The sequence below is a fragment of the Electrophorus electricus genome, chromosome 12 (genome assembly GCF_041902795.1).
Source record: "Electrophorus electricus isolate QZ-2024a chromosome 12, ASM4190279v1, whole genome shotgun sequence".
In the NCBI taxonomy this organism is placed as follows: domain Eukaryota; kingdom Metazoa; phylum Chordata; class Actinopteri; order Gymnotiformes; family Gymnotidae; genus Electrophorus; species Electrophorus electricus.
Window position 1 is genome coordinate 20765272 of NC_137508.1, and position 21066 is coordinate 20786337.

The 21066-nt window shown below is 41.3% G+C and overlaps 1 protein-coding gene across 2 annotated transcripts; it reads left to right on the forward strand.

The window, feature by feature from the left end:
* The first annotated feature begins 87 nt into the window (after positions 1-87).
* LOC113577743 (deubiquitinase DESI2-like) lies at positions 88-20586 on the forward strand. Of its 2 annotated transcripts, none has more exons than XM_027010583.3 (7): positions 88-953; positions 2186-2322; positions 2564-2659; positions 15847-15919; positions 16658-16751; positions 18180-18321; positions 18557-20586. In XM_027010583.3, exons 1-7 carry the CDS (start codon positions 890-892, stop codon positions 18791-18793), a joined length of 843 nt encoding a protein of 280 aa, XP_026866384.1. In that variant the 5' UTR covers positions 88-889; the 3' UTR covers positions 18794-20586. The 2 variants fall into 2 exon arrangements, with proteins under 2 accessions (XP_026866384.1, XP_026866385.1); XM_027010584.3 differs by having other exon boundaries at positions 18632-20586.
* The last annotated feature ends 480 nt before the right edge of the window (positions 20587-21066 follow it).

Consider the following 21066-nt stretch of genomic DNA (forward strand, 5'->3'; position numbering starts at 1 on the left):
CTATTGTAGTAGTATTTCTTATTAATTCAGTAATGTTTTGGGGGTTTTTTTTACAATTAGAAGACATAGCCCTTCTTTTAACTCCATTATATTCCTCTACCACTTACTTTGGAGTTTATAAACAAATATTTTAAGTGCACAGCAAGAAAACCTTACATATATTTAAAATACAATTTCTTGGGGTATGTCACAAAAATATGTGCACTGTCATATGTCAACAAATTCTTGCCACATCTAAATTTACAGTAAACGATTGAAATATACGTACTATATTTTATTTACTTATTAATTCGTTTAATTGCTTGGTCAGTCTTTTTGTGTACTCGTCGGTTTTGAGAAGTTGGATCTTCACATTTAACTTTCTTTTAAGCTGCTGTTTTTACGCAAGTGAAGATAGTTTACACGCCCCCTTGTGGTGAATGACTGGAACGTTGAATGGAATTGTTGAACGTACCAATTATACAACGTAGGAGAACTTGTAAATCGGTTAGCTCTTTCTGTAAAATCGCAGTTGTTTTCATCAGTAAGTAAAAAAACTGGAGCCTGTAAGTGGCCTTTTGTCAGGCGTTTGAAAAACATACTCGACTTTATTGCTTCGGATCAGACCCACATCTTCTGAAACCGATATAAATCTTTCCACCTGTTTTAAGATTGCGTTTTTGCCTTTGGCTTGCCCAAACGTTACAGGCTGAGGTGAGTTTTTCCGCCATGTTCTGTAAAGTAAAGTTAGCCCAGTGGATATTTCGGGAGATTTCCTATAGTCCGCTCCGCTAGAGGGCAGTAAAAACGCACTTTACCCAGCAGTATCTGGGAGTAAGCAGGAAGAGTTCTGTAATTCAAGTTCTGTAACGTTAGCTCATGTAAGTTTAATAAATCTTTTAGATAAAACATGAACGGATCTGCTCATAGAACATCAACAGCGTTAGATATTCAGCTGAGAAGAGGACCAGCGGGTGAGTACTTTTCTTCCAGGTGGGGTAAAATAAGGCAGATGTAAGCGCATCTAACCTAGTAGATAGGCTGTTAACGATAGCTAAATTGCATCAAAAAAGGACAAGCTAGTAAGACAACTAACCATAGCTACATTGGTAAATGTAGTCTTTGCCAGTGGCTTCGGAAATTATGGGAAATATTTGATAGTTGGTTAGCTATATAGGTTGGTAACTGGACATGTAGTTCCTTAGTTGCCTTGTTGACCTATTTAGTTATTGCGCTTTGACCAGATTTAATGAAGTTAGCTAGGATTTCTGTAATTTATGATAGCCTGGCGACGTCGCTAAGTTACGTTAGTTAGGTTAGCTAACAACATTGTTAGCGTTTATCTAGGTATCTACATTCATAGTGTCCGTGCTAAAATTGCCAGTAGGATGTCACTTTATATTACCAACTAGCTATAATAAGAATTAATACGGTGATTTAATAACAATCAGACTAAGGACGAAGGTTCCAATAGTGTTAGCTACTTATTAAATCTGTGCTAAAGCTAGCAAAAAATCTCCCTGGAACACATGGATAGTTATGCTAACGTTAGCAAGCTCACTCGCAGAAATTAACTGGTTAAGATTTGAAACTACTCTTATTATTATGAAATTATCGTGTATTTATAACGAGGTTTGTAAGAGTGGTCAGTTTGATGCCGACATTTGGATTAATATTGGATTAATATGGCCCTCTTGAACGATAATCGAAATCGAAAGTGCATAGAAGAGTAAAGTTCTCGTTGCTTTTTTTGTTGATCTGCTATTGTATAAATGAGGGATTTGCAGGACACCGCAGAAACATTAAATGTAAAATGTCCGTGCTTTGTCCTTTTATATTGATTGTAATATTTCTGTATGATAATTATTTGTTTTATATTCTCCTCGTTTAATCTTTTTCTAGTCTTATTTTTTAAAACATCTTCAGTATATTAAAGTGTACTTTAATCCATGAGAAGAAAAAACAAGCATGGATGATATCTTGTGATTTATAATTTATCAGTCTCAAAATATCTTCCATTTTAACTGAGTAGTTCTTCGTAAGTGTTTTGCTCATTCATTATGAAAACTGTGTACTGTTTCAATAGTTTTTGTGCGCTACATCAATACCTGAGCATCACTAACCTTTTAAGGAGTTACTTGTATAAAGTGATTGTGTTGGAGTCAGTCACATTAAGTGATCGTGCTGACCTTGTTTTGTGTACCAGGGCTGGGCTTTAATATTGTGGGTGGCACTGATCAGCAGTACGTGATCAATGATGGTGGCATCTACGTGGCCAAGATCAAAGAGAATGGTGCAGCAGCTCTGGATGGCAGACTGCAGGAGGGTGACAAGATCCTGGCGGTACACCTGTCGCTCTTACTGCTGAAGAATAACTAACACTACTGTTCAGTAGACAACATTATACTTCAGTACTGGCTAAACTGCGATGTGGTAAATGTACTTGTGGCGAACTGGAAGCTTTCTGCTGTGCGGAGATGTGTAGACACCTGTCTCACTGCTGTATGCACAATACTGATAGCAGAGAGAGACTGAGGCTGGCTAACAGGAGTTTTGTTGACGTTTGTTTTTGTTTGTTTGTTAGATAAATGGGTATAAGCTGGAGAACCTGCCTCACAGTGCTGCAGTGGATCTGTTCCGGTCAGCAGGAGAGGACGTCCATCTGCGTGTGCTGCAGAGCGTGAGTGCCGCTGAATCCTGGCCCCCAGCCACCTCTCTCCTGCATGCCCAGTCCCTCTCTCAGCATCTACCCTACTCTTTCACTCTACCTGCCTCTGTCTCCCAGGCTTGCAGCCACATTCTAGTTTATTGCTTGAGATAGTGGGAATATTTTTGTGTGTGTGTGTGTGTGTGTGTGTGTGTGTGTGTGTGTGTGTAATCTGCTCTGCAGCCCCGGCTCTCTGTAAACGGCCCTGCAAGCTCGCGCTCCGACGGAGAATCGTCCTCACCTTTCATGGCTACAGCACTTGTTTCCTTAGTGCTAGTGGGAGGAATAGCATTCTTACTGTACGGGGTGCTCCGGCGATAATTTTAGCACCTTCCAAATGCACAAGTTTTAAAGATGAGCAAAATAAACTGATTTTGCTGAGGGCCAAAAATAGCAGTGGAATAAAAATGGAAATGAGCTAAAAGAGTACATAGTTTCCTAAAAATGAAATTAATATCATTCTCTCAGCACCATTTAAATAATCATGGATGGATAATCAAACCTCTGACACACCTGTCATAGCCTGGGGGCAGCTGTTAGCTGATATGGGAGTTGTTTTGATTTTAAAGAGATGAACAGTATTGATAGACATCCAGAGATCAAGCCCTGCAGATAGGCACAGATGCCCCAGGGAGGGGTCCCACCTCTTGGACACGAACCGCCCTCTACCCTTCGCCTCTTCGGCTGGCCTGCGGAACCCCTGGTTGACCTCCTAGCTCTGAGCTATGCCTGTGAGCTGGGCCATATTCTCGAAATCTAATGCTGCAATGAAAACATGGCATGCCATGCTGTGACTAGCTGGATGGTGACAAACTCTTTTGTCTGGCTGCTGGGTTGCTGAAGCCAGTCATTCTTAATGACCCAGTAGCCCTTTGTTGACCAGAGCAGTGCTGTGGAAGGGCTCCACGTGTGCGTGCGTTTGTGTGTGTGTGTGCGCATGCACGCGCGTGCACACCTATGTTCACTTCTTTCCAGGTCAGGTTCCTCTCACTGGCTGTACTGAAGGTGGACTCCGATGTCGGAACTGATGATGTGTGTATATCGTGTCTCGGTGGAGATGACTTGGGTTTTTTTTTTTTTGGTCCTGGTGGAACGAAGTGCGTATCTGTCATGTTTCTGCACTTTGTGCTAGTTCAGTATCACAACAAGCTCTAATCTGGCACTTGGTGGGGATACAAAAGGGGGGCAAGGGATGGGCACTTTCTCAAATGGTTTGCATCGACACTTGCTAGCGTTTCTTATCCAAGTCAGACGTCTTAGTTCCTTTTTGTTGAAGAGGTGCCTTTATACTGAGGGGGAAAATAATGAGACTCTTTGCACAGATATTTTCCTTCACCTGTAAAGCTAACTAGTCTAATTATACTTTATTTGCATTTATGATTTTTATTGTAACTACTATGACTCAGTACTGCCCCCTGCTTGTTGGTGTGCAAATGCAGGAATATTTTTGGGGACCTTGTAGCCAAGTTTCCCTCCACTCTGTGTGTGTGTGGGGGGGGGGGGGGGGCTTTGGAGGTTCAGCAATTTGGGGGGGAAAATGGGTGGGGATTCTGAAAGCCATGTCATCCTGACTGGAATGCCCTTCTCTCATTTCACATTTTCACCATCAAGTGAGTGTTGAATTAATGTGTCTATCATTCTTTGAATAAATTGCTACAATTTGTATGCTGCAACCTTGCCATATAATTCTGTCTTTAGAACAGTGTTGTCTGTTCTGTTCATGTATTCAGGGCAGTGTTAGCCAGCACTGGTACCCACAGAAAAAGTAGAATGTGTGACTAACAGTGACAAATATCCCTTATAGTGTTCCTTTCTGCCACTGTCCTATGTGCTCTCCTGAAGAAACTTTTGCATTAAATGGAGCCTGCAATATCACTTGCCACACTTTGTTTCATTGGATAGGCTTTGCTGGATGAGTTTGGGATGGAATTTATTTTTAGAATAAATCTGTCAAAATGCACTCTGGTTTTGACCTTGTAAATAAATCCTGTTGATTTTGGCCTTACCATGAGTGTGTGCTATCAGCTACCATGCACACTAGAGTGAATGGGGAAATTACTCCTCATGAGGACTGATTGGTTCTGAAGAGATGTGTACAGACCAAGGTAGGGGTGTTGGATTGGTGGAAGCCATGCTGGGGACATCATGTGTGAGTAACTCTGGCCCAGACAGAACCAGAGTCCTCATGAGGGAGGCAGCTGGCCTAACAGGAACAGACCAATACAGCACACTCTTGGCCATAGGTTTGGGATAAGATCCACCCACGAGCCATGGCGTTACTGAGCATTTTTACTCGAATTATTATAAATCACGGAAAACTAGGGCTAGTGAGACAACCGTTCATCTCAAGTGAACTGTGCACTTTTAGATAAGAACAGCAGTGAATGAATCATAAACCACTGGTAGACTGATCCTTAGTTCATCCAGAGCTTGGATTTGCAAGGCTGTCCTGGTACTGAGTGGGAGCTGGTCCCAGTGCAGCAAAACATGCAGGCTTACAAATGACACCTAGTGGACACATAGTGCATACCCTGGACAAAATCAATGAGTTCCCCTGCTTCTCAGGCTTTCTGCATCTAAACTAAATCCCTAGTGGATTCAGCTCCATTAGATTCCACAGCCAGATTTAATAGTCCCTAGACGGCATTACGACAGCTGGATCTCGGGCTGTCTTTCTCCTCTTCTAGCTCTCTCACTATCATTTCTCATGCCATTTCTGGGAGAACTAATGCAATCTCTTTTTGAGAGACTGAGGGAAAGACAAGTAAATGGATCTGTGTGTGTATTCCAGTGAGTGTCTTGCAGAAATCAATAGTGCACATGCACTCTAAATCTTGCAGGGGGTAAAAGCAAAGAAGAATCTTCAGTCTCAGGTGTGTGTGTGTAAGTGAGTGAGTGAGCTTCTTAGGCATGTTAAGCATCTTGGGAGACAAGATAAGCTTGAGTAGAGGTGTAGTTACCTACATCGTAACAGTGTACTGTTCAAAATCAGCTTGCATATGAATATTCAACAGTCCTATGCACATTAAAAATTTAGTGTACCAAATTGACTTTTCATTCTACAGCCAACTGGATTTAGGTATAATTTGCACCTTGTCTTTTCTCACTCTGAGATCTTCAGCACTACTACCATTTGTCTTTTCACAGATGTCAAGTCAAATGTATTTATATAGCACCTTTTACAACAGATGTCACAAAGCAGCTTCACACATGTCCCAGTCCAAGCCCCCAGTGAGCAAGCCAAGGATGACTGTGGCAAGAAAAAAACTCCCTAGAGCCTGAGCAGGAAACCTTGAGAAGAACCAAGACTCAAAGACCCTTTGACAACAGTCACCACAATAATAAAAATATAGACAATAAGGAGCAGAATAAATAATAAAATGAAAAAATAAGCAATTAATGTCTAGTGCAATTTTCTAGAAGTCCTAGTCTGGTCCCGATGGTGTGCGCATGTCTGAAACCCATCCCGCATGAGAACGTCCATCAAGGGCAACGAAGAAGTGCTGGGCTGGGCTGGGTTGGTGGGAGTAGCCATGGCAGCTGAGATGGGTTGAGGCTCAGTAATATAATATCAGTGGTGGGTGTACCTCAGCTGAAAGAGAGAATAGATTATTAGGCATGTCCAGATACAAGGATGTGTAAATTGGTGAACAATAATGTGCAAAGATGGACTCCAGCAGATCTAGCTATAGCAGCATAGTTAAAAGGAAAGAGCCAGAAGGAACCACAGGCATGAAGGCACCCTGGAACATCAGCACTCCTCCACTCTCAGTCAAGAAACTTGAGTGACAAAAGAGGTGAAGTGACAGCATCATAACATCCCAGTTTACCAGAACTCTCAGTGCCCATGGACCTCCAAATCTACACCTGTACCCAAGATGGGAAGTAGTTAAAAAACTGCCTGACAGTACAGATTTTTTACAGACTGTTCAGATTTTCAGCCTAGCCTTAAACATTGAGTGTCTAGTCTCAAACATTTACAAGAAGGTTATTCCATAGCGTGAGACCTTTATAGGAAAAGGCTCTGCCCCCTGCAATAGATTTTCTTATTCTTGGTACTAGTAAAGGGCCTGCACCTTTTGATCTAAGCATACGTGGTGGGTCGTAATGCACTAGGAATAGCTAAGCACTACTAAAGTAGCTAAGATAGGAGTGATGTGATCAAATTTTCTAGTTCAAGTAAGAACTCTGACTGCTGCACTTTTAACTATCTGGAGGTTTTTTAGGCAATTAATGGTACAGCCAGACAGTATGGCATTACACTAGTCCACTCTTGAAGTGATAAATACATGGACTAGCTTTTCTGCATCATGTGAGGACAGTATGTTCCTAATCTATGAAATGTTCCTGAGGTGGAGAAAGGTGGTCCTAGAAATATTGATATGAGCTTTGAATGACAGACTAGGATCCATAATAACTCCAAAATCTTTAACTGTGAGAGGAGATTTGATTGGGAGACCATTGAGGTTCATTGAATAATTCTAGACTGAGGACCTAGCTGTCTCTGGGCCTAATAAAAGCACCTCTGTTTTGTCAGGATTAAGTGAAAGTTTCTCACCATACCATCCAGTTTCTGACATCCTTTATGCATTCCTCAATAATACTAAGATGATATATGTCCTCTGGTTTGGCTGAGACATATAGCTGAGTACCATCAGGATAGCAGTAGGATCTAGCACAGTGTTTACGTATGTCACCTAAAGGTAGCATATATAAAGAAAAAAGCAGAGGCCCTAGAACAGATCCTTGTAGAACACCATAGCTAACCTTGTATGTTGAGAAGACTCCATTTATTTTAACAAACTGGTAGTGACCAGATAGATAAGCTTTACATCAGGAATGGGGCAGTGGTAGCTCAGTGATTAAGGTACCTGACTAGTAATCAGAAGATTGCCTGTTCAAGCTTCACCACTGCCAAGTAGCCACTGTTAGGTCCTTAGCAAGACTCTTAACCCTCACTTGCTCACAATGTTTTCAGTCATAATTGTAAGTTGCTTTGGATAAAAGCATCAGCTAAATGCTGTAATGTAAAATGGCTAATCCCAGCAATATTTTTGAGTCTAGTAAAATGTTGTGATCAATAGTGTCAAATGCTGCACTCAGATCAAGCAATATAAGCAAAGAGACATAACCCTGGTCAGAAACCAACAACAGCTCATTAACTACTTTAATAAGTGATGTCTCTGTATTACGATGAGGCCTAAATCCTGACTGAAAGACTTCATGTATCTGGTTCTGATTCAGGTATGAGCTTAGCTGCTGAGCTACAGTTTTTCTAGGATCTTGGAAATACATGGAAGGTTTGAGATCGGCCTGTAGTTTGACAGCTGACATGGATGGAGGTTAGATTTTGTGATAAGTAGTCTGATTACTGCTAATTTGAATGATTTAGGAATGTAGCAAAGGTTCAAGGAGGAGTTCATTAAATTTAGTAAATGTTCAGTTAGGTAGGATTCAGGTATGATTTCCTTCAGAAAGTGTGTGGGCAGTGAATCTAGTAAGCAAGTGGAGGATTTTGAGCATGAAATCAGAGATGCAAGTTCTGGCTCTTGGATAGGGTTAAGGATTCTAGATTCTCTTTTGACTTGGTTGTTCTGATTTCTAAGTCGCTGCCCAATGTCTCATTGAGGAAATTCATGAACTCATTACTATGTGATGTTGTAATCTCAGCATTTGTGTTGATTTTTTTTCCTAGTTAGATATGCAATTGTACTAAATAGAAATCTAGGATTATTTTTGTTATTTTTTAAGGGTTGGGAGATAAGATATCCGAGCTGTAATAAGTGCTTTTCTATACTTGAGAAGGCCCTCCTTCCATGCAAGCTGGAAGACTACAAGTTTAGTGTGGCACTATTTACATTCTATTTTTCTAATGACTTGTTTTAAATTGCAAATATGATCATTATACTAAGGCACAAATTTAGTCCCTAATTTGTGTGCAGCAGAATACTCATTCAGTCATTTGATGAAGTTCCATGGGGTTTGAGGGTATCCTAGTCGCAAAGAAGTCTGGAAGAATTGCAATAAATTTACATTCATGGCCAAAAGTTGAGACTGAAATTGTTTTTTACAAAGTTTACTGCCTCAGTTTTAAGATCTGTTTGGCAGAGGTTTATATGGTATAGTGAAATACAATTATAAGCATTTCATAATTTTTAAAACTTAATACATCCAGTTTAAGTGAAGACATTTACAGTATTGACATTCTGCAATTCACCTTGGCATGCTGGATATCAGCTTCTGGGCAAAATCTTGACTGAGGGCAACCCATTCTTGCCTAATCAGTGCTTGGAGTTGATCACAGTTTTTGTGTTTGTCCACCCTCTTTTTGAAGATTGAGCACAGTGGAAGGAGAAGTTGCTTGTGGAGGACACACACATGCACAGTCTCAGGATGCCTCTCTGTTGGCATGACGCAGGGCTCATGGTAGCACTCACCTTTTCTTCTCCACACAATCATTTGTCCACATGTCCCAAACAGTCTGAAGGGAGCTTCATAATAAATAAATAAATAAATAAATAAATAAATAATCTTTACCCCAGTCCTCTGTAGTCCAATCCCTTTACTTCCTGCAGAATGTCAGCCTGTCCTTGATGCTTTTCCTTGGAAGAAGTGGTTTCTTTGCTGCCCTTCTTGACACCAAGGCATCCTCCAAAATCCCTCACCAAAAAAGTCCATGCAGATGCACTCACACCTGCCTTCTGCCATTCCTGAGCAAGCTCTGCACTGGTGGTGACCCGATCCTGTAGTTGCATCCTCTTTAGGAGAAGGTTTCTTGACTTTCTTGGGTGCCCTGAAGCCTTCTTCAGTGCAATTGAACCTCTCTCCTTGAAGTTCTTGGTGATTTGATAGATGGTTGATTTAGGTGCCATCTTACAAGCAGCAATGTCCTTGCATATAAAGCCCTTTTGTTGTAATGCACCGATAACTGCATGTGTTTCCTTGGAGGTAGCCATGGTTAACAGAAGTAAATGTCGAGCACCACCACCCTTTTAAAGCAACCAGTCTGTTCTTCTAATCAGCATGACAGAGTGATAGCAGCTGCCTTGTCCTTGTTAACACTTTCTCCTGAGCTAAAAAGAAGATCACTGAAATGATGTTATTAGGCCATTTTGTGGCTGAGCTGAAACGCGGTGGCTGAAATGCAGTAATTTTTATAAATAAGTTCAATTTCATGGCAAGGAATGACTTTGCTATTAATTGTAATTCATCTGATTACACTTCACAATCTAGAGATAATGCAAATTGCCACCATAAAAACTGAAACAGCAAACTTTGTGAAAACCACTTTGTGTTAGTCACTGTAGGTGCAGTGGCTGACGTGATCGTGCGTCTGGTGTGGTAGTGAGGCGAGGTCACTATATTGTGTCTTATATGTAGTTCAAATGAAATGAAAGAATGGTCTGAGTTGGCATCAAACTGGGATAGTATGACTGTATGATTGGGGTATATGCACTATCAAAGTGAATATTGAAATCACCAACAATAATGGCTCTTTCTGCTAAAGTAACTAGATTAGAGAGGAAATCTGCAAACTCATTAATAAATTCTGAATAGGGTCCTGGTGGCCTGTAGATGCCATTTAGTGGAAGAGGCTGGGTGGGCTTATCGCTGACTACATCCTTTATGCAAAATGTAAAAATAATTTCAGAGGATTCAAAATTATAACCAGCTTTCTGGTTTATGCCTAATGTGTCAGTATAAACAACTGCATTGCTGCCTCCACAGCCAGTTAGACAAGCGCGGTATACATAGCTGTAGCCAGAAGGACACACTGTTTTTAAAGCTATGAACTCATTTGGCTTGATCCAGGTTTCTGTTAGACAAAGTACATTAAATCTATGCTCTGTTAAGATTTCATTTATCATTGGCGCTTTAGATGTTAGGGATCTAACATTTAGTAAACCCAACTTTAGATGAAAGATGCAGGCAGTGTTCTGTGAATCAGTAACTTTAGTACTAATTAGGTTATTAAGACATGTTTTTCTTTGTTTTCTGTATTTCTGCTTAGCTCTGGGAACACAGTGTCAGTATGATGAACCTCATGTGAAGTCATGTAGCAACCAGCAGATGGTTAGATTAGCCCCTTTGTCTGCTGCCTGGCCTCTGCTCTGGACTGTCATAGATTAGCTAGGTCTGTCATAAGACTATGGCTTGTTACTGGAAAGGAGAGCAGCACCCTCCCTGATAGGATGGATACCATCCCACCTTAAAAGGCCAGGCTTGCCTTCAAAGGTGGTCCAATTATCAATAAACCCCAGATTGTTTTGTAACATTGTGTGTTTTTATGTCCTAGATTCCTTCACAAACCCATATGATTTTGGGGTTCTGCCATGCAATGGTGTATGAATGATTTGTGCTGTTTTCCTGTCTGTGTGGTTACTGCACAGGAAATAAGCAGCACACGCTTTAGCTGATGAGAAATCAATCGGTCAAGAGCAAAGTCGATACAGGCCTCAGCAGATCAACTGAGTTGAATGTCCCAAGACAGGAGTCAGAGATCACTACACTCGACCACACACATACATGCACAAAAACTGATAACAGACCTGGGACCAAAACCTCTTTCGCTTGCTCAGTAAAAGGACCGCCAGGGCCCTTGGCAGCACACACACATGCACACAGAATAAAGCTTTGTTTTCTGATAGAACAAACTGCATGTGCAGCTGGCTACTATCCACTAGACATTGCTTCCCATAAGTGCTTTAAGTTTTAACTGCCAAATACATGAATTTTAACATATTCCCAAAAAACATGAAGCATTTATTTGTGTTTCTTTGTTTTGTCCTTTACTCTTAAAGTTTAAACTGGTGTTTAGACTACACAATATCAACCAGAATGCTCCCAAAAAAAAGCCCTGGAAGCGGTTTAGTTGGCTGCATTAAGAGGCGGGAAACCTGGTCTGTTATAATGACATTCACTGATTGGTCTAATAAAGTTCAGCAGTTTATCTTGCACTTTTGCACTGTGATAGCTATCAGGAACTGTGACAGACTGCTTTGAAAGGTAATCACAAAAGTTCACTACCTAGCAATGTCCAGGATTTTATACATGGGGTAGCAAGAGTACACTAAAGTGTGGCACCACCTAATTATTTTAAGGCAATACCGCATTGAGGAATATATGATTTTTACCTATAAAATGAATGGGTATATAATGAATACTGCATTGACTTCATATTTGTGCTGTAGGATCTGGTTACAGTACATATAGTGCTACTATAATTATTTAAATCAACATGAAGAACTAAATGTGATGTATCAAATCTAGTAGAATTGTATTGGAGTAATATACCTGTAAAATAGGCTTTAAAATCTGCAGAGGCCATGTAGAAATAACCAGCTACAAGAACCTTGTTCAAAGTATTAGCCTAATGCAGGAATAAGCAGCAGAAAATGCATTTATTTGTAAATTAAGTAATGTATGTTTGTTTTTACTATTACCGAATGTGTACAATGACAAAGCCTCTATAAAAAGATAAATAAAATATCTAAAGTTTGGCCTACGTCAAAAACGTGCAAAGTTGAATAAAAATAGAAGAGGTCCACGTACATTTCTTGATTTCAAGAACGATAAATGTTTACATGTTTATCTAGCTACACGGGTCTATTCACAGTGCGCTGAACGATATTGGGAATGTGTATTTTTACGTGGAAACGAAAATTATGACAAAATGGTTCGTTTTATTTGATATATTATTTAACTTTAGGATATGAATTGGAGTGGGTGACAAAACATTTTTTTTCTGAAATGGCAACTGCCACCCATGTGGACACGCCCCTGGGAATTACGAATAATCTCTCCCCTCCGCGATGCCATCAAGAGCGGATGAGACGAGGGATGAGGATATTGCGCTGCGTAACGATGATGAGGTAATCAAGACTCGCTCTGTGGATGCTGTTGTACAGACGTTCCTTTGGCAGGACCACACTCATGACATATCTCGTTCAGTGATGTCATCTCTTCTCTGATCCGCGTTTTGCAATTTAAACCCGTCAGCGGTGAGTCCGCGAAGGAGATTCTCGAGGACATCTGAGCGGGACTTCCTTAGCGCGGCCTCTATGAGGACACACCCCGCTGATGGATGCTGCAATCCGGACTGCACCAAGTTACATCCGCGGCGCAGGCACCCCTCACGGCTGCTACCCCTACGTCCGACCAAGTCCGTTTTACCCACAGAAATATACAGAATTGTACTTGTAGTTTCATTTCACATGGCATCTTACTGTTGGGAGTATTCGAAGTGAAATTTGAGCGCGCTACGAGAGTATCCAGCTGCAGTCGCGCTACCTGAAACCGAGATCGGAACGGATAAAGCTGCTGTTTTGGCATCAAGGTTTTATCTCTGCAGTGCTGATCATACGGACCATGTCTACGCTAGTAATACAGTGAACAGACCGTACGCCGGTCTCACGCAGTGCCTGCTCACACCGCACTTTCCGCGCGGATTCACACTCTTCCTTTGCCCGTTACCGGAATCCAAAATCTTCTTCAGCGCGTAAGCAGGCGGGAGGCCACAAGTGCCCGTAGATACGCTAGATAACCAATGAGCAAGGCTGTCGTCCCTCTTCTTTTCCCTGCCTGTAGCTACCTCTAGAAATTGACCGCAGTTCTCCCTTTAGAATACGACTAAGCCCAAATCCCCAACATGCACGAAGTCTGGTAAATAATGAGCAAATAAATAACTGGGCAAACGGCACTTTGGTCTTGGCCGGGAGGAGTAGCGCATTAAGGTCGGGTTGGCCATATTTCCCTTTTGCCTTGTTTGATCAAAAGCTCCCACTTCGCACGCTGCTTGTGCACCGTGGCGCGAGGTGCTGCTGTCTCGAGAGCAATAACGCCGTTTTTAAAAGGACTGCACTCGCCTCCATATCTTTCTCAGGATCAAAGAATGGCCAATGAACCCGTTATCCTTAACGTGTATGACATGGTAAGACCAATATCTCACACTTTTCAAAACATGTTCTGAAACAAATTGTATATGTGGTAGCCCCTTGTTTGTTGTCATTTGCCAGATAATTCGAGTCTTATATCTCTAATGCAATGCAGCATTGGTAAAAAAAAGCACGTCTGAGTGATTGTGCATCGATGAGTAAATAAGTGCACGTTAGTTTTCCCTCCTATCCAGCAGAGGGCAGTGTAGCCACCAACCTGTGCATATATCATCTGTCCTTCTTCTTATATGCCAAACTGTGGCGCTCTGGGAAAGCGCTCTGTGTGTGAGAGGGTGTTGGGGATAGGAAGCCAGATACCCAGGCCTTGAGATGGTCCTGAGGAATTCTAGGTTTGGTGCACACTGCAACAGGTGAGCGGGAAATGTCTCTACCCTTAGCGATATAGACCCTGAACCTCCATGGTTCATTCACGGGAGAGTATTTCTTCTTTGCTCTGGTGACTTGCGCATCATAACAGAATGTTTCAAAGGAGCTGGCAGCAGCGTTATCACGTGGCTCATGGACCCACTAACTCAGCTCATTGGTTGGCTCAGATTGGCGCTGCCCAAATAAGATGGTGCTCCAAAGTCAAGCCAGGCAGTGGGGTTTGTTCTAGCATGAGGTCAGAGGTCATGGTCGGAGCTGAGGAGGGTCAACAGAAGGTGAATGCGGAGGAGGTGGAGGTGCTGAAGGAGGACACACAAGATCTTACAGGAGTAGCTCAATTCAAAGTCTCTCCTCTCCCTCTGCCCAGGAGCCTGATGTGCTGATGAAGTGGCCAACTAGTTACATTAACTGTTAAATTACCTACCGGTGATTACAAAATCCTGGACTGGATTGGAATACCTTTGTCATAAGGTATGATGGTGATAGAGTGCTGCGTAAGCTTGTGAAGTAGTCTGTATCAGTAGTAGCTTTACTGAAAATCTGTGGCAGCTCTCATGTTCTTGTGGGTCAACTAAGGGCTACTGTAATGCTGTACCTGCAGAAAGAGCAGAAGTGGCTGAGAAAAGGGTTCTCATACACGCTAGAGAGTCATCTCATACACACTCAACACTTAGCAGGGAATCACTGTGACCAATATACACAGGGCAGAACAAGGGACCAAGACAAGCAAGTCCCCCGCCAGACACACACACACACACACACAGGCAAGTGTGTGTGTTGAGGTTTTGCCTGTCCCAGAGGATCAGGGAAAACAGCTGCTCCTGTTTCTCTTTGTGCACCATGTGTCACAGGGAGAAAGCAGAAAATATTTTGTGTGTGTGTGTTGGGGTTGGATGGGGGTAAAAGCACCTAGCACTAGCTGCCCCCCCCCCCCCTGAATAATAGAAAACCAAATGCATTCAAGGAGAGTTCTCTCTGGATGTACTCAAATAGCTGGTATGCTCAAATCTTGATTTCACATCCATATTTGTCAGTATAAAGCTTGGCTGTACTCTTCTCCAACTGTCTGTAAAGACTCAAATAGCATCATCCTCAGAGACCAGTGTGTCATATTGCGCACTACAGAGATTGGTGTAACTAATTTCTCTTTTTGCTGGGTCTTTGGTGTTTTGCTTGGGTCAGCAACGTATAGAACTTGTAGCACTGACAGAATTCTGTTGGCTCCTGTTGCTGTGTATACACCAGTTAGTGTGACTGAGTGGGATATAGACCCAAGAAGCTTAACCGGCATGTCTGTGTTATGCAGTCGGATGACAGGCAGTGTTGATTACAACTTTAAACATAATCATAGAATTTCTTGTTTTGTTAAGTTTGTGTTTGTTTGTTTTTTCTTGTTTATATTCTGCTCTGTTAGTTAATGGTATGACAACCTGTGCTTCATGCAGAATAAATTACATTTTTAAGTTAGTTTTTGCTGTTAATGTTTATTATTAAAATGGCCGTATAGCAACTGGTGTGTGGTTTCACGTTTTAAGGATAAACAGTGAATAAAGAGAAGGCATCAATTTCTTATTAACTGGTCACCATCCAATGATGGTAATGGATCTTACAGTGGTGAGTTATACAGACACTCCAAAAATAATTTGTCTCCACTATTCAGCCTTGTGTTTGTATGCACGAATGCATGCGTAAATTATGAGAAATAATTTAGAATATTTTGCTTTTCTGTGCAACATACTGGTCTTTTTTTTTTTTTTGGTAGAAAAATGATTACATCTAATAATATATATCTCTCTCTCTCTCTCTCTCTCTCTCTCTCTCTCTCTCTCTCTCTCTCAGTACTGGATTAATGAATATACCTCCACTCTGGGGATTGGGGTCTTCCACTCAGGAATAGAGATCTATGGCCGAGGTACTGTGTGGTCAACACTGGGACAACCATTATTTAACTTCCAGAACATCCCCTGCCCTTTCACCCTACTTTCATCATATTTTCATGCACTTTCCTGTCCCGCACACCAAACCTAGCTGGTCAGTAACTATGACTCTGTGCAGGGCAGGTTTTTTGGTTTTGTATTGAAAAATGACTTGTATAAACAAATGTTTAATATGTAAAAAAAATTAACTCCTTTAAACTGCCTATTCCTAAATCAGATCTAAACGGATTGGATTATTGTATCTAATGACTTAATTTAACTAGAGGTATAAATATTTCTAAACTTAAATGAATGCACTGAAATGATGAAAAAATATTTTTGTGAACATGTTTGCACCAGAGAGGACTGAGTGTTTTTATTAGCCAGCTTTTTCAGAATTTTACAGGTATGTGTGTATGTGTGGGTGTCTGCGAGCAGGAACACGCACGTGTGTTTGTGTGCATGCTCCGGACTGAGTGGTCCAATCATACAGGAACATAACACGTGCAGGGCCTTCTGCTCCTCTCCATCCTGGATTCATACAAAAATCATTTCATGCTTTCACTCATTCACAGTCACACACATTTCTGAGTCTCACAGATGTAACTACCTAGGGAGTGGGCCCCAGAGACAATGGCATCATTATTAATGAGGTAAAGAAAGTGGTAAGAGATTGAAAGTGGAATTAAATGTGATTTGCTGTTACCTACTGTTTTCCTTGTTTGTTTGTTTAGAATTTGCATATGGTGGTCATCCTTACCCCTTTAGTGGCATCTTTGAGATCAACCCAGGAAATGCCTCTGAGCTTGGGGAGACCTTCAAATTCAAGTTAGGATTTGAACACACAACCTCACACTCACGCAAACCCAGCCCCACAACATGCATGAGCATATACATTCAAACTTAGATACATGGCCCAAAGCTTTGACGCTAACACACATTTTGGTTTTCACAAAGTTTACTCCCTAGGTTTTATTGTCAGGTGTTTATATGGTATAGTGAAGTACAATTATAAGCATTTTATAAGTTTTTAAAAAACATTTTACTGACAAATACATCCAGTTTAAGCAAAGACTCAATATTTACAGTTTTGACCCTTCTTTTTTAAGACCTCTGCAATTTGCCTTGGCATGCTCAAAAAAAAATCTTGACAGATGGCAAGCCATTCTTTCCTCAGTGCTTGGAGTTGATCACAGTTTCTGTGTTTTTGTTTGTCCACCCTCTTTTTGAGGATTAACCACAGGTTAACCCCCACATTAAGATCTGGGGAGTTTCCTGGCCATGGACCCATAATTTCAATGTTTTATTCTTCGAGCCAATTGGTTATCACTTTTGCCTTGTGACATGGTGCTCCATCATGCAGTAAAAAGCATTGTTCATCACCAAATTGCTCCTGGATCATTGGGAGAAGTTGCTCTTGGAGGATGTTTTGATACCATTCCTTATTCATGGCAGTGTTCTTAGGTAAAGTTTTGAGCAAACCCACTCCCTTGGATGAGAAGCAACCCCACACATGAATGGTCTCAAGATGCCTTACTGTTGGCATGACACAGGACTCATGGTAGCACTCACCTTTTCGTCTCTGGACAATCATTTGTCCAGATGTCCCAAACAGTTTAAAGGGGGCTTCATCAGAGAAAACCGCTTTACTCCCGGCCGCTGCAGTCCAATCCCTATACTTTCTGCAGAATGTCAGTCTGGAACTGATGTTTTTTTATGGAGAGATGTGACTTCTTTGCTGCCCTTCTTGACACTAAGCCATCCTCCAAAAACCTTTGCCTCACTGTGCATATAGATTCACTCCCCAGATCCCAATCCCATTGAGAACCTGTGATCAGTCTTCAAAAGTAGGGTAGACAAACAAAAACACAGAAACTGTGATCAATTCCAAGCACTGATTAGGCAAGAATGGGTTCCCATCAGTCAAGATTTTGCCCAGAAGCTGATATCCAGCATGCCAAGGCGAATTGCAGAGGTCTTAAAAAAGAAGGGTCAAAACTGTAAATATTGAGTCTTTGCTTATACTGGATGTATTTTTCAATAAAATGTAAATAAATAAATAAATACTTATGAAATGCTTATGATTGTATTTCACTATACCATATAAATATCTGGCAAAAAACGCTGAGGCAATAAACTCTGTGTCAGCCAAAACATTTGGCTACGAATGTATATGTGCATGCTCAACCTTTTGAGCTGCAAAGCGCACAATCCCCAAATGCTAGCACACTTTAACTCCACCCCTCTCTGTCGCAGAGAAGCTGTAGCTCTGGGCACGACGGACTTCACAGAAGAGGACATAGATAAGATCATGGAGGAACTGGGCAAGGAGTTTAAAGGAAATTCATATCACCTAATGCACAAGAACTGCAACCACTTTTCCTCTGCACTCTCTGAGGTCAGCTCCCTCTTCCCTTCTTCCACGCTCCTCTTTTCTCTCTCTGATGCTCTACCCTTTCTATCACCTTCACTGCCTAACCCAGGTTTTTTTTTTTCTGAGACACAAGCTTAAACACTTAACCACTGCATTCACTTAGCTTGTCGCATACTAAAGTTAGTTGTAGTTTTTCTGTATGGTGACATTGCACTCACTCTCTCTCTCTCTCTCTCTCTCTCTCTCTCTCTCTCTATAGTTGCTGTGTGGGCGGGAGATTCCACGCTGGGTAAACCGCTTGGCCTATTTCAGTTCCTGTATTCCATTTTTGCAGAGTTGCTTGCCTAAAGAGTGGCTCACGCCTGCCGCCCTGCAGAGCCATATCAGCATGGGCCTGCACAAAGACGACGTGCACACACACGAGTCCAGCGACGAGGAGCCCTCCGTCGGGGGACCGTCCGGAACGTCGCACAGCTGCCGACACACTCGCGTCTGAGCTTGCCCGCGCAACCCGTGAATGCGTGCACACAGAGACAAATTCTGAACCTCTCATCCTACTAATGCTTCAGGCCGTGCCGTTCACAGCACACCCTACCAGCTGGGAAGACCACCAGAGCTCAAAACTCTGTCCTTGAGGATGAAGGTCACGCCCCATTAACTGAAGCCAACAGGGATTTAAAAGCCTCCTATTCCTCCTGCTAAATATCCCTAAGCCTTTGTTATTCCCTTGAATGGACAACAGTATTTACCATTGTGCATTGTCCTTTTCTTATGACCCTCCCTCCTTCCAGTTAACGGGGGCACAGGCATAAATGACGGACAGCTCAGACTGACCACTGATGGGTCTCTTTTTTGCAGTGTTGTCCCTCCTTTCTCCATAGTACTGTAAACTGATTGGTTCTGACAGGAGTTTGGTTTGCTGTGAACCTTCAATACTTTTAGACTAAACTGTTGTAGTTGTTTTTAAAAATGATTTTTCTAGGCAAAGTCACACCTCAAAATAGCAGAATTAGTTGTATTTGGACACTTTTCTACTTTGTAAATATTTTAAAGATGAGACTACATACAGGCAGTTACATTTGCTGTTAATAGCCAGTTCACATGACTATGTGCCAGTAATGGAGGGGTGAACTTGTATGGATTTCCTCTCAGAATGATATTTAAAATTCTCTTTTGGTTATGATAAATGGTTTTGATTTTCTAAAGATGTTTTAATGTGATAATATGATTTCAAATAGCATCTTTTTATATTTAGAATTATTACTTTAATTTGTGTGTATTTTTCCATTTCAATCCAGAGAGCTTGATTATGTTGTTAAATATAGTGGCATTAATTAACAAAGAGCTGTGCTAATTTTCCTCATCTAAAGAGAACTGAAGAACTCTTTGACCATGTGTGAAAATGATGAGTGTGACTAAGAGTATGGTGTAAACACACAAACACACACAACTGGTATGGAAATGCAACCATATAACTATGAGCTGATGACCAAGTGTTCAGCAGGAACAATGACCTCCTGTTCTCTGGTGATCCAACACACAAAGGCAGAGAGGCTTATTGAGTTGGGGCAGGGGTGGAGTGGTGTGGGGCCAGGGTTGGGGTTACAATGTATGAAAGTAGAAAAAAGGTGGCATGTCCCAGAATGTAATGCTGATATGGTTTTAGCCCATTACTCAAAGTGGTATTATTTATTTATTGCTTTGTTAATTTGTCTTACTTTGGGTAACTGAGGCACAGAAGACTTGTGAATCCTTAACTTTTGAATTTGTTTTTCACCCACTGTGCAGTATTAGAAAGTTGTCTGGCTCATGCAATCGCTGATATGTTTTAATGGCAGACCAAGTGCTGTGGTCCTCTCTCCTATTGATACAGGATATATATAAATCAAGCCCTGCATTCACTTTCCCTCCAATCTCTTACATATAAAAGAGACTGATATGGATTTAAAGGTGGCTATAGGTGTTAAACTGCTAATCACCTGGCCACCAAAGACTTATGAGCCACTATTACTGATTTATACATTTGTATGTCAGTATATATACTTTCTATTCATTAATAAGTATGCTCACACCTTTGGGTTTCTGTTATTTTATTCCTATTTCATCCCTTTGGGAATGCTTTTTGTTTGGATTGGATATTGATTCTCTAACATTCTTCTAGTTCATTTGAGACATCCTTTTGTATTACTGTCAGTTTTAACCTTGACTGGTATTTACTTTTATGAACCAGATGATAATATCACAAAGTTTTATGAATTCCGAGCAGAATAAATGACTGAAAGTAACATTTTACCTGCTCAAATTGTTACTTTTTATTTCCTTGAAAATCTTTAGCCTAGCCAACACACAAATAATACTTCCTTTGAAAAGAGAAATGTTTCATTTAGTTTTTAATGTTTCATTTAGTTAGAACAAAGACGCTGTTCAAGCCTTATTGCCCTATGTCTACCAAGCAGAAATGTCTTAGATTTAAGCAGAGAATGTGTGCACCTTTCTCCATGTGCAATGAAGCTGCACCTTGATTTAAAATTGGACATTAGTGACTGCCACAGTTGTGTGTCGTACTCCACCAGGATTTGGCTAATAGCTACGGCTTTCTTTTATACATTCTAAAAACTTACATATGAAATAAGCTCTACACACCCAGGGCATTTCGGGATCCGAATCCTCCCACTTTTAAACACGAACGAATATCCGGTCTGTTAACAGTGGAATCATGCGCGCGCAAAAAACAAAAAAAACCAAACAACCCCCCCCCCAAAAAAAGTG